Source organism: Watersipora subatra, chromosome 6 (genome assembly GCF_963576615.1).
Source record: "Watersipora subatra chromosome 6, tzWatSuba1.1, whole genome shotgun sequence".
NCBI lineage: Eukaryota > Metazoa > Bryozoa > Gymnolaemata > Cheilostomatida > Watersiporidae > Watersipora > Watersipora subatra.
This window is the reverse complement of record NC_088713.1, coordinates 28,363,805-28,377,889: the sequence shown is the minus strand read 5'-3', so window position 1 is coordinate 28,377,889 and position 14,085 is coordinate 28,363,805. Positions and strand designations below refer to the sequence as shown.

Below are 14,085 nucleotides of genomic sequence, written 5' to 3'. Positions count from 1 at the left end.
CTGTACCCTTCTTATAACCAAAAACATGCTGATGGTCCTAGTCTTATTTATGAATATCACGCCTACTAGGGCTATGATGATGAGTACGAGGAGCCAGAAGGTCAGGCCCCAACATCACAACACCATGTTGATAATGAAGTATGGCTAACTTACAAGGAGTCAGCAGATGGAGGCACAAAACTTTCTGAAGCAGTGGCACACAATGTTGATGTCTTGAGAGAGTAGATGATGCAGGGTTGGCTGGCTCCACCACATAACCTCATTGAGAGAACTGGTTTTTGATCAGAACTCTGGTGGGAGAGCCAGCTGAGCCTAAGCCCTGTGCTGCCAGGCCTATGGTCTAATTGATGAATTTCAGATCTCAGGGCTTCCTGTTCCATGCGAGAAACATGCTTTTCTACGACTAGATCCCTAAATACTTAGGCAGTATTAGCCCGGTCATCTGCATCTTGGGGTAGTTGCCGAGCTAGCTATTTTTGATGTTCTTTTAGAGACTGACTTGCCAGTCCGTGCCCCACCAGTTCAAGCAGTGATCGGGGCGCTGACCAGTTCTTGGGAAATGGCTGTGGAGTCGCTGTTATGTGGTGCGTTACCCTTTTTTCCTCTTTTTAAGCTAGGCTGGTAAATCTTTGGGACGAGTGGGTCTGCTTCCGGGCCAAGCTGATTGGCTGACTGGGCATTTTGGCTAGCTTTTTGGACCAGATTGGCTGATCAATAGTGCGAGCGTTCTTTCTACAGTCTGGATCGAGCTGGCTTGTTGCCCCGCTGGCACCTGAGCTGGCCTTCTTGGTCAGTGTGAGGTTGTACGGAACCATTTTCATTCGAGGGCCCTATCCTTGCTCGGCCCAAAAATGACTATATACTGTGGTCGGTTCACTAAGTCGACAAATGGTTCAGAGCTTTATTTTAAAACTTTTTTGATGCCACACTACATAATCATGTAAGACATGTTGCTATGTACACAGGCATTCAAAAATGGCTCCAAGTGCTGCAGCATGTGATGCCTGTTTCTTCTATTGCTGGTTGTGAACTGACAGATGCCATACTAGTCTTTACTACCTTTTAATGCAACCGCTTCTTCTTCTATAGTCTATGACGAAAAGTACCTGAATGTATGTACCATTTATTTTTTTGATCAACTTTGGACTTCTGGCAGAGTAGACAACTGCAGCATTTCTATCTTTAATGCCTTGGCCAGGGGCTTCCAAATCAGTGAAGGGGGATACGGTCTTTTGGCTGGCTCAGCTCTTATGACAGCTATTTGTCAAGCCACTGCAGACTGTCTTTTTTAGTAAGAGTAGATGTTTTACTTTTTTCCATGTGGGTGTTCAGTTGACTCAGCGAGTCTTTGAAGAAGAATTTATAAGAGCCTTAAAGAGCAATGGCGCGTGATCAGGAATCACATTCTCAAAATAACATTCTCGACAAGTCCCAATGTGGCTTATCACAAAGGTCTCCTCTGTCTTTCTGTCTTGTCATGTAGCCAGATGAGAAACTGGATTTCTCAAGGGTAGCCGCGTTCCATCCACCAAATATCAATGGCTGGCACTTTCTTCCAATTAGTCTTGCACAGTTCTCCGCAACGGGTCGAACATTTATTTACTCAACAAGTTTGTTGTACAGCCGGTGTCCAGCAAGAACAGAATGGGTTTGCCCTCCAACTTTGTAGGAAAAAGGTATCTTGTAGAGTGAGGTCAACTCAGGGCCTACGCTAATGTTGTGTCTCTATCACTGCACCTGGCAAAATTTGGTATATCCTTGTATTGTAGCACAGTCACGTCACCAACTGCTGGTGAACTCCTGGCCTTGTGAGCCTTTGAGGTCTGTGCTGGTTGACTTTCTTGGGTCGGGTGTGCGTCAGCTCTATTGTTTTCAAAGCAGGTTTCTGATTATTTTGTCGCCAAAAGGTGACGCTGTAGGAAAAATTGTTTAGTGAGTTATTGAATATTTTCATTGACATGTTGCTTCAGTGCAAGTTGGACAGGTTTCAATATGTGATACAGACCAGCCGCTTCCCTTCCATAGCATGATCTTGTAATAATGTCTTGTCACTCCATCTCAGCAAGCTGATTTAGTTATGGGCTGGTCTAAATGACAATCCGAACTGAGCTCACAGTGGTTCAAACACAGTTTTAGCGGTTTTCATTTGTGAGCAGTCTTTGGCCACATTTTTAGGCCTCTCTCAAATGTAGCACGGTGGCCTCTTTCATCTGGCATAGTGGGCTCTCATCTGCTACTTCCTGGAATTGGGTGATGAAATATTTGACATCCCCAATCCTAGTAATTCAGTAGATGATGTAACAAAATCATCCACTTCTAATGTGCCTGTTCTGCATTATGTTTTGTAGAGGCTATTTGCCTCTTTAATTTGCAATATTTGTCTAAATTGAACTGGCCCGGCCATTAATTAGGGTCAATAGTTCAACCATTTCTAAACTCCCCTTAAGGCAAGCAGAGCTCGTGTTCCAAGCTCCAGACAGGCGTTTCTCAGGCAGAACTTACTTATTTTGAGGCAGCCACTTTTAAGGAAGTGTTTTAAAAGAAACCACTGCATTCCTTCACTGCTCCACAACAAACCAAATTATTTAAGAACAAAGGCAATATATATATATTTCTCAAATATACAAGTACAGTTCACAGTATGCCACAAACAACAATCAACTGCATGGTATGAGACTACCAAGTGCTCTGATTCACTAGGCTCATTCACGTTCTTTATATATGTATTTCAGTGATATGATGCGCCTCTTGACTGTTGAGGCTGACTTGGTAGCAAGTTGGTTCTCTATGGCCGAGTTGGTGGCCAACCCGGTTTGACTCTCGAGTGTCACACTTCCGGGGCAGCCGCGGTCTGAATCAGTCATTCTTTCTCTCAGCCACAATATTTTCTTATTCACAGGGGCCACATCGGTGTCTTTGGCTTGACTTGGTAGCTTGGCTCTTTTTTTTAGTCATGGGCCCTCGCATCTGTCGGAGCTAGGAAGCAAAGCTCCTAAGGCTCGCAGCTAGCTCGGGCTGTGCAGCAAAGCTCGGAGTTTGCTGATGGTAGTATCCTACCATGCCTAGAAAACCCTTCTGCTTTCTGGGCTTTTAGGGGGTTAGCCATCTGAAACCTCCCCAGTCTTCTCAGCGTCTAGCCACTCCTCCTTCACCAACTACATGGTTCATGTAATGCACCTGTGATTGAAAAAGCTTGCAGTTGGCTAACTTGAGCTTGAGCCTGGCTCCCTTTTGTTGCTGGAACTCCTTTTTCAATCCATGCAGGTAAATATCAAAATCTGGTGCGATGAATATGATGTCATCCAAGTAGAGTAGTAGCGTCTGCTAACGCAGGCCTTGCAACACTTGCTTCATCAGCCTCTGAAAGGTGGCTGGAGCAGAGGTAAGTCCAATTGGCAAAACCTTTCACTTCAACAAACTGGAGTACATTGCAATGCTGACTTACCCTAGGCATCAGAATCTAAAGGCTTTTACCAGTAGCCAAAGGCCAGATCCAGTGTACTGAAGAGCTTGCTGCCACAAAAGGTATCGAAGCTAGCGTCAATCTAAAAAAGATGGTAGGCATCCGGAACTGAACAGAACCGAACAGAACTGACACTTCCTATCATTCTTTTGGCCCACATTATTGGAGAGCTTCAGACGCCTCCAGCAAGCACAATAAGCCTCTTACTAAAGAAATCAATCCTGCATCTGGCATCCTGTTTAGGCCTTCTTCTCTGACCTGAGCTGGTAGAAATTTTTTTGCATCGGTCATGTCCCCTCTTTCAAAGGAACAGAGTGTTTCTTCTTAAAGGTTCGGCCCGCATCTCTCTTGCCCATGATGAATAAGCTTTAGTAGCGCATTCGCAACCTTGCTAACCATTCAGCTTGTTTTGGCTCTATCATATTTCTTTTCACCCCCTTAAAACAGGTCCTACAGGTGAGTTGGCATCTCTGCCTCTAATGCTTTTGCACCCCGTGTTGTATGACCCGAGCCAGAGAGAGATGGTTCCTCATGTCTTTAGTAGTCCTCCACTTTCGTATATGTACTGACCGTGGTTCATCCTTGAAGCTTTAGAGCTACGTCTGTGAAGTTCAGGGAACGTGTGCCTAGAGGTGGAGGTACCATGCAGACAACATTTCCATTTGACCTAGGCTGGTTCAAGCTTGTAGCAAGCAAAGGTCCCTGAGCAACCCTCTATTAGTCCCACTAAACAGTAGTTTCAGGTGATGACTCGACATGGAACGACCATCTTGGACCTGGCCAGCTGAACTATGGCTTTACCACTTAAAATTTGCTAAGCCGTCACCCGTGTCTATCTGCTTGAGTTAACGGTCACCCGTTGACGGAAACCACAAGTTGCCGAAGCTGTGCTTTGATAGTGCTTTGATGGGCCACCTGGAATGGCACCTCTAAGATGGCCTCTTTACTGATGTGGCTCACTACAAAGACCTTAGTTTTGACATCCCAGACCCGTGTTAGCAAATGTATGACCCTGTAGAATGGCAGCCACTTTCCATCAGCCATGCCACTTTCCTCAAGCAAGTCTTTTGCACTCTTAGGGAGCCTGTTGAAAACTTGCTTGTTCAGCAGTTTTAAGGTGTACCCAGTGTCGATTTAGGAACTGTGTGGGCCACCCTTCTAGCTGCCCGAAAAAGACTTGAACACTCTTGAGTCTACCAGAACAGACTTCTGGTGCACTAGCTTAACTCGAAAAAAGAGCTTGGACCGAGTCAGCCCTGCCATCCTGAAGGCCGACTTCCGATTGTTTGCAGGTCTGCTTTTTAGCCCATTATTGAGCACACTCCTGGTGACACAGCCTGAAGTGACTTGCTCGGGCTCAGGTTGTGTTTCCATAACCAGGCCAGGTTTTAGGTATTCGACTTATAGATTTTCCAAGGCATCATAATAGCTTTGAGAAGCTATAGCAAAAGACTTCCATGTCACCTCTTCATTCCGAGTAGAAATGACAAGAAACATCTGCGTCACCTCTCCGTTATGGGTGACTATGACATAAGGTTGCCGCATCACCCCTCTATTTTAAGAGGATATAGCAAAAGGTCTTTGTGTCACTTCTCCATCATTCCTTGAAACCTTGCAGGCTGAACTCTTACTTGGCTCGGGTTCTCGGCTGTCTGGTGTGCGTTTTGCAAAAGCAAAGATGGTTGAGAGTCTTGTTGCAATTCGCAATCAGCACTACTGTTGTGGTCCTTTGCTATTTCCACAATTTGGTAGCTTCTTGTGTCTGAGGGACCCCTGTGAACATGTCCTTGTCACTCATACCCCAACATTGAAAAAGCTTGGCAGGTCGGGTTTCTCTAGGCCTGTGCCTCTCATTTTGCTTTCTGAACCTGTTTCATCAACCGCTTCACCAATAGTGTCAGCTGGTTGATGGTTTGTTCCTGCACAACTATGTTCTGTTCTGCCGGCTCTCTTTCTACAGATCAGACGATCGTCAACTGTTATTCTCCGAACTTAATCTGGAGATACTTCATGCTGACTTTGGCCGGGTAAATCAATATTAGTTTAGGAACCGCCAGCAGGTGTCTCTGCCATCCAAGGTTCTTCAGTGTACTGCAAAACATTTATTTGGCCATGTTGGCTTGGTGAGGGTTTAGTAAGTTGCCATTGGCCACTCGGACTAGCTGCTGTATCGGATGGCATGTTTTTAGTGGGTGGTAAGTAGACTGAGCCTGCTAAAGAGGTAGCTTAAACCGAGCTCGTAAAGCATCAAAGACAGCTTCTATGTGATTGGCTTGACCACAATTCTTTGCCTCCTCATTCAGGGACTCCCTGAAGGGTAGCAAACTAGTCGCTTTGATCAATACATTGGCCTTAGCTACATCCTTAAAACAGATGATAAAGTACACTATGTCTTCCGAGTTAGAGTATTGAGGTAACTTAAACTGGCGAACCTAAGACCAGGGGCACCACCATCATCTTCTCCAGTACCTCAGCAAAATGGTTCATACTCCTATCCAAGCTCCTAGCACGCCTGGTGGTCATCTTGGCGCCTACCCTTCCAAGAGGGATGCTTCTGATCATTGAAGGCAATCTGCCATGTTTAAGCAAGGCAGCTAGGCTTTCCCTAATCTGTAGGATATTTCGCCTTGAATTACTCGTTCTCCCTTGATTTCTCCCCCTTATTACATTGTACCACAAGGATAGCCTCAGCTAGTACATCTAGGAGTTTGCCGGTTTTCTTGGAGTCAGGGATTTGATCGATTCCACCATTGCCCCAGTGTAAAGAAAAGCTTTACTGCTTCACAAGTAACTGAACCACTTGAGTACAGAGGCATTATATATATTTATCAAATATATAAATGATACAGTTGAGAGCATGCAACAAGCAGTAATCAACTGCGTGATATGAGACTTTCAGTTGCTCATCAGCACTCTTTATATATGTATTCCAGCAATAGGCTCTGTCTCTCGACCACAGAGCCTGACTCGGTAGCGGGTTGGTCCTCTATGGACAATTTAGTAGCTAACCCGATTGACCTACAGATTGTAGCACTTCTGACCAAGCTGAGAGCCGTTTCGGTCCCTCCCCTCACGATCACAATATCTTCTTTTGCGCAAGGGCTAAAGCGGTCTCTTCGGCTTGGTAACTTGGCTTTTTTTCTCTTGGCTCTCGGCCAAGAAAGAAAGAAACCAGTTAATAACTGTTTTTGTTCAAAAAGAAGCAAACACTTAATAACTAAACAAACATAAATAAAAAAATTGCTAAAACATGGTAGAAGGATTGCAGCCATATTTATTTGCCAAGTTGATGATACAAACACCATGCTTATGCTTTGCTATAAGTTTTCTCTTAGCTTCCATCGATATCATTTTCTTAGGTTTTTTCTTGGCAACTTTTTTGTTTTTAGCCTCGGGACACAATTGATGACATAATGAGATATATACTTCAAAGTGAAACAAAACACTGCGATTAAGCAAGTACGTGTGCATGGAGCAGCGACAACAACTAAACAGGCTGAGCAAAGGCACTGTTCCTTAGCAGCACTCACGACAATCATTGACTTGTATCTCCAATTTTTCACTGTGTGCCAGAAGTTGTTAGAAATTTTCATGTAATATCTCAAATAATTTGTATATTGGGGCAATCGTATCTCAAGATAACCCTGTATATACATACACATGCAATGTACATACATATGTATGTAGGCTGCATACACACACACTTGCAGACATATGTAAATACTTGCATATACACATACATATTTACATACATACATATGTACATACAGACATATGCACATACAGACATATATGTGTACACGCAAGTATGCATATGTATGTACATACATGCTTACATTTAAATATACATGTATATATAGGCTATACATACCTATGTGCATATTTACATAATCCATATGCTCATAAGTACATGCATATATCTTTAAATTTGGTAAGAAACTTATTTAAATTTGACTAAGCATAAAAATTACTGAAAGTTTCATATTACACAAAAGGTGTGTAACACTCATCAGATAAAAGGCTTAGTGAGGACTAGTGAGGAATTGCAGCCAGGATTAGTTGTTTCTTGATTAATCAGTGATAGTAGCTTCTGATTGTGAGAGTTGATAGCCTGTTTCACATTGTTCATGCAGCTATAGCTTAATTTTATAATATTTCTGTTAAAGATTTTGTGTAGCTTGTGGTCAGTGGAAAATTCTTCATCGATTAATTTAAAGAAAGTTTTCCCGATGTTGTTGTGTACGGTGTTGCTGTAAGGGAGGTTATACCAGATTGTGTTTCTCTTTCTTTGTCTATTTCTTGCCTTTAGTGGTTGAGCTTTAAGTGAGGAGAATTCTAGCTTGTGTTGGTATCCGCTTTTTGCTAAGGCTTCCTGATAAATAGGGGCAGCTTTGCTGAAGGCATTTTCATCTGATGAAATTTCTAAGAGTATTTTGTTAACTGCCAGTGGCATATTTTAACGATGTTAGGCGGGTGGTTAGAATCTTTGTGAACATAGGTAATGGTGGTGTTTGGCTAAGCGTAGGGTTCATACTTTCTGTTTTCAAGGTTTAGGGTTACATCTAGGAAATTTACTATTTTCCTGTTGGCTTCTATAAATATTTTTAGATCATGTAAGCTGAAGATAGCGCGCAGGTCTTTCTTGATGCTGTCAACTTGGCGTGGTGTTGCGTTTAAAGCTCCCAGACCATCATCTCAATATAGTCCACATTTGGTCTGGTATTTTTTAGATATTTGGTATAATATGTATGCACCTACTAGCTCACATGTTATACTAGCTAGTACACCTACTAGCTCACAAGCAAGCTCTACTTTAGTATCGAACACTTTATGCTGACTTTTAGCCTATACTTTATTATACGTATATCTATATATATATTTCTCAAGGTTTATGTATTCATCCGTAGTTGTATATGTCCATCTATAGCTATTAAATAGAATCTTAGAATAAAGAATCCGTACCGGAAAAGATTTGATCTCGGTTCTTGATTCGAACCTTCCCGTCCCCCAGTCTGACGCCTTACCAGTTCAGCCACATGAGCTTGATAGGTTTGCTAGGCAATATATGTCGCTATATGGAAGTAAATATGCTGCTGCTTTCCGTTACGGCGTAATGTCATGGAGAGAGGTAGCTCTTATTAGTAAGCTTACTCAAATTACCCATTGGCAATGTACTAAGCTAATAGCAAGAGGCAAGCAACTCTCATTACCTCTCATCTATATATACATATTTCTCAAAGTTTGCGGGTGTATACATGTATTCGTCGTTGAGATTGTGAAGCTGTAGCTATTAGTATGCATACACTAATTATTTTAGCATTGCACCCACGCATTACGATGCCCCGGTTAAAAAATATTTTGGAACTAAGTATATGCAACACGAGGCTTCTTTGTCTTTTGTTTGTTAGGGTTAATTTGTTCCGCCCCGCAATATCAACAACAATTATCCCGAACTTAAAATTTGGCGATTTGTGTATTGATTATTTACGTTACTAAAATAATTATATGCGCTGCTTGCCATGGTGAGCTCAGCATTATCCGTTAGGGTAAAAACCGGTAGAACGGATAAATGATAAAATTTTAGCTAAAATTTTGAAGTTTATTAAAATGCATACTAAATCTTCCTTAAAGTATGTGTTTAGTAAACTAAATTCATTCTAGTTAGATTTAGCATTTATGTTACACATCTGCCTCGAAGGTAAAACTCTCCACATAGTACATTGTAATGTTATATTATCTTGGGCCTGCATATCATAACCCCTAAATTCACTTAAGTCATTGTATGTACCTATAGTTCCTAAGGTTAACATAGTATTTTGGCACTATTTTTAATGATGATGATTAGTACCTGTAGCCTAAAATATTGGCCTACATGCCAATTTTTGCTTTTTATTTTTTTTGCCAATTTTATGTTACACATCTGTCTCGAAGGTAAAAACCCTCTATGTAATACATTGCAATGTTATATTATCCTGCAGATCATAACCACAAAATGCCACAGTCATTGTAGGTACCTATGGTTACTAAAGTTAACAAATTGTTTCGTTACTATTTTTAATGATGGCGATTTTTACCAGGAGGTGATTGCATTAGATAATTGACATGACGCGATTCTCAGAGTAGCTCCACCCACTCGTCACGTGACCAAGAAACTAGTTGACCTCTGACATGCATAAACCAAATTGGCTACACTGAGTTTACATTGTTTACCGAGTGATTTTGGCGAAAGCTTTTTACCGTATATTCCAACTCTTAGGCAACGAATTAAAGGAAGAAAGTATGCAAATGAAAGTTTCTTTGCATCAGTGAATGTGTTTGTTGAAAAAAATGATGAAGAAAGAACTGTAAAGGCGACAACGTACCGGTCACAGCAAAATAATGAGAAGCCGCTGAAGGTCACTGATGCACACTGTTCTTGTAAATCGGGGTAAATTAACTCTTTAATTCTTACAAAAATAAGTGTATGTTTTAATAATATTCCCCATGACTGCCTCATTATCGTTCCATGAGTCCAATCTATACCAGGTACAGCACCTGTCAAGATTAGCCCAAATAATTTGTACGTTGACAGATTTTTTACAATTTTTGATATGGCAAAAGGGAGATTGGAAGAATTCTGTGCAACACGTCTATTGATATTATTTTAGGCACGTTACTGTCAAGATGTGCATTAATTGCTACATTCAATTTTTGTCTTATGGTGCGTTTACACTGGCCGACACCGACTCCAATACCCCCGACTCAGACAGGTACCTCCGACATTTCACGCATGGGTACCGACACCGACTCCCCCTTTACACAGCAACGATCGAACTATTTTTGTCGGTAGCAACAGCCAATCACAGCGCTTCGCCGTTCTGACCTTCACCCGACCCCTCGAAGACGAGTACGAATAAAAATCAACGCGCTTGATGTGAAAAATTATACACCAGTACTAGACTACTACTGCTGCTCCTACTACTACTACCGCTAGAAGCAACTACTGTATGCCGTATGGAGTCTTCCGATGACGATGAAATTTTGTTGATGGCAGGCTCGGCTGCAGCAGCTCTGACAGTCTGTATGATGGAGGAGGAAGAACAGGTTTGTTTGATATATTTATTTTGTTGTTGTTTGTTGGTAGTAGTAGTACTAGTTATTAGTTACTGTTTTGTGTGTGTACGCAAGTAGCTTTTTAGTGTACGTTTGCGTGTCACGACTGCTATCAACATACGTACCAGTCTAGTCTACTACTATTTATTTAAATAATATTATTACACTCACTACTATAATATAACTGCTAATGGAAAAGGCGATCCTCCTACTATATATGCAAGAACGTCTGTTTATCACAACAGCTTTTTACCAAAGACTGTTCGTGAATTTAAAAACTGTATATCACATCAACAATAAACAATTATTTGCTAATATGGCAATAAATAACAATATTGTCTAGTGTTAACAACTGCTCAACATATGAGGCGTGCCGCTTGCCGCAACCGGCTCTAGTACGTTCTATGAAGAAGATGTAAGATGTAATGGTTTTCAATAGCTTCACTGAGGTCAATTTTCGGTGATGGCTGGTACCAAAGTTGTTGGTCAGAGTGTGAGTATGTTTAATGATGATATTATTCCGTCATTTAGTGGTCTCAATCTTCTCATGTGTTTTATGCAGAACCATTCAGATAGGCGGAAGAACCGTACATGGACAGGCCCCATCACAAGCTCAAGGCAAAATAATGGTGCTTATTATGCCACTGTGCCTCTACTGATACATATGATGACGATAACGATGATGATGACAGTGGACTTCCATCAAATCGTGTTGGAACATTTAGAAATTATTTCCGAATGACACGGAAGCAATTTGATATGATATTAAAGAAGGTAGAACCCCTTATAGCCAAGGAGAACACTGCACTCCGAGTCAGCATAAGTGCTGATCAAAGACTGATGGTGACACTGAGGTATTTAGCGACTGGGACAAGTATGACACAACTCCATTATGATTGGTGTATATCTGTCGCCTCCCTGTCTGCAATCATACCTGAAACATGCCACGCCATTTACACATATTTGTGCGCTGATTATCTCAGGACACCTACCACAGAGCAAGAATGGATTGAGATTTCCAGGCAACTAGAGGACAATTGGAACTTTCCTAATGCACTGGGTGGGTTCTGTGAAAATTTCAAATTATTCAAGCCATGCGCACACATACACACATACAAACTGTGTCCTTTTGTTGCAGGCGCTCTTGATGGGAAGCATATCGTCATGACGAAGCCTTGGCATGCAGGGTCTGAATATCACAATTATAAAACACAGGAGTCAATAATACTCATGGCTATGTGTGATGCCAATTATTCGTGAGTGTAACTAACAATAAAACTAACTACTGCGTGTGTGCAATCCTTTGATACTTTTTCAAGCATGACAATCATGATTGGACCACCCATCCATCTTGAACTCACCAGAACCAAACATTGCATGTTGATAGTTTAATACTTCAAGAGTATGGTGAGCAATATTTCAAGTGGTTAAATTTATGCTTTCAGATTCACTTATGTTGATGTTGGAGCACAAGGTAGAGCTTCAGATGGTGGTGTATTTGGGAGATCCACCTTGCAGCTGGGAATTGAAGGCAACACCCTAAACTTTCCCGCTGATCGATGTCCCCCCAATTCCAATCAGGCACTACCACATGTCATCTTGGCGGATGAGGCATTCCAGCTACAAACCAATCTTATGCGACCTTATCCAAAACGCACTTTGAATCATGAGCGAAGGGTGTGTGTATGAATAGTCTTGTGATATATAATCACAATATATCTATTTGTAATATAATTATATATTTATTATATAATTAAATATATCTATTACAGATATTCAACTACAGACTCTCAAGACTGAGAAGATTGATCGAAAATTCTTTCGGTATTCTTTCAAATACTTGGCGAATTTTACTGCGCAGGATTGATCTGGAGCCAGAAAAGACAAAAACTTTAGTTTTGGCTTGTTGCATCTTGCACAACATCCTGAGGAAATCGAGAACATTACCACGAGGTGCACCACCTCAGACTCAAAATGATGAGACTCAAGATTATGGGGAACAGCTGCCAGGACTTGCCCCTATTGCTCTAAGGCCGACTGCAGCAGCAAGCCGAGTCCGTGATGAATATTGTCATTATTTTAACACTATAGGAGCTGTCTCTTGGCAGGAACGAATGGTGCCACAGCTTTAGGATTATGATATATTTGGCTTATATAGTACATGTAGTATAATGTTATAATAATATACACATAATAATAGTTATCATGTGTTCAAGGAACATGTTCATGTTTATTTTAATATCCACTAAGACATATATACACATATTCAGATTTCTTGATTTTGGGGTGATGGGGCTGGGCCATGATTGAATGGGGGTGATTGGATTTGGGTTGTTTGTGCTGGGCCAGGATTGAATAGGGGTGATTGGATTTGAGCTGCAGGTGATTGGGCTGGGTCGTGATTGAATGGGAGTGATTTGGTTTGAGTAGCATGTGATGGGGCTGGGCCAGGATTGAAAGGGGGTGATTGGATTTGGGTTGTTTGTGCTGGGCCAGGATTGAATAGGGGTGATTGGATTTGAGTTACATATGATTGGGCTGGGCCATGATTGAATTGGGATGATTGGGTTTGAGGTACATGTGATTGGGCTGAACCATAATTGAACTGGGTTGGAACAGGATTGTACTGGGATTGGTGCTGGGTGTAGGGTGATGGTTGAATATCTGCCATATTGAAAGCGATGTTGTGAAGGAGCTGTTGGATTTGTACCATGGCAGTTGACCTCTGAAATGGTGTTGGTAGTAAGTTGATCTGAGTCGCAACATTTGCTCCGAAATGTGAATAGTCATTAGTGGCCTTTTTCTTCTTTTCCTCCACCATCTCTCGGAATGTGGAGGTCATTTGTTCAGCAACAGCAGCGGTAGCAGAAGTAGGCTTGGATCTTTTCCGACCACTTCGTCCAGCTATAGTGGAAGCTGCAACAGATCCCACTGAGGTAGATGGTGGTGCTGAGGTACTTGCTGTACTAAGCATATCATCATTATCATCAGAGTCCTAAAAGGAAAAGACATTGATTTAGCAAAGCATGGATTCATTATCAGCGATTAATCACGCAAGAACCTTGACACACTGAAAGCTGAGCACATATATATTAATATTACAGGAACATACTAGACTTACCGGCAGGTTATCCTCCACTACAGGCTCTGGCTGTGGTGCAATGGAAGATACTGTTTCCTGTATATCTACAGTGCTACTCAAAAATAAGAGGCGCTCATAGTATGGCCACGAAGGCGTATATACTTGAGCTGCTCCCGCGCCAGAGCGGCTGCTCTGCTGCACCATTTTGTACTTCTTTACAAAATATGTCCTGATATTGGCATATTTTGCTTTCATTAGTTGTACTGTAAAATAAACAGAATGTAATATATAGTGACAGTGATAACAGTTGGTGAGTAGCCATGTAAAGCCTGACAGAACACATGGTGATATTGTTGCTATGTCCATGCCACATCTACACAACTTCATTATGAGGAAAGTGAATAAACAAATTTTATTAAATGCATAATCATTCAAGGAATGAATAAAA

The 14,085-nt window shown here is 41.6% G+C and overlaps 1 protein-coding gene across 1 annotated transcript; it reads left to right on the top strand.

The window, feature by feature from the left end:
- Window positions 1-11,293: 11,293 nt before the first annotated feature.
- On the top strand, window positions 11,294-12,687 carry LOC137398184 (putative nuclease HARBI1). The gene is made up of 4 exons (XM_068084291.1): window positions 11,294-11,615; window positions 11,694-11,811; window positions 12,001-12,232; window positions 12,328-12,687. Exons 1-4 carry the CDS (start codon window positions 11,294-11,296, stop codon window positions 12,685-12,687), a joined length of 1,032 nt encoding a protein of 343 aa, XP_067940392.1.
- The last annotated feature ends 1,398 nt before the right edge of the window (window positions 12,688-14,085 follow it).

Coding starts and splice junctions, on each gene's coding strand:
- LOC137398184 (XM_068084291.1), top strand. CDS start 11,294: ATGACACGGAAGCAATTTGATATGATATTAAAGAAGGTAGAACCCCTT. Junction 11,616..11,693: donor GAACTTTCCTAATGCACTGG/GTGGGTTCTGTG, acceptor CTTTTGTTGCAG/GCGCTCTTGATGGGAAGCAT. Junction 12,233..12,327: donor CTTTGAATCATGAGCGAAGG/GTGTGTGTATGA, acceptor TATCTATTACAG/ATATTCAACTACAGACTCTC.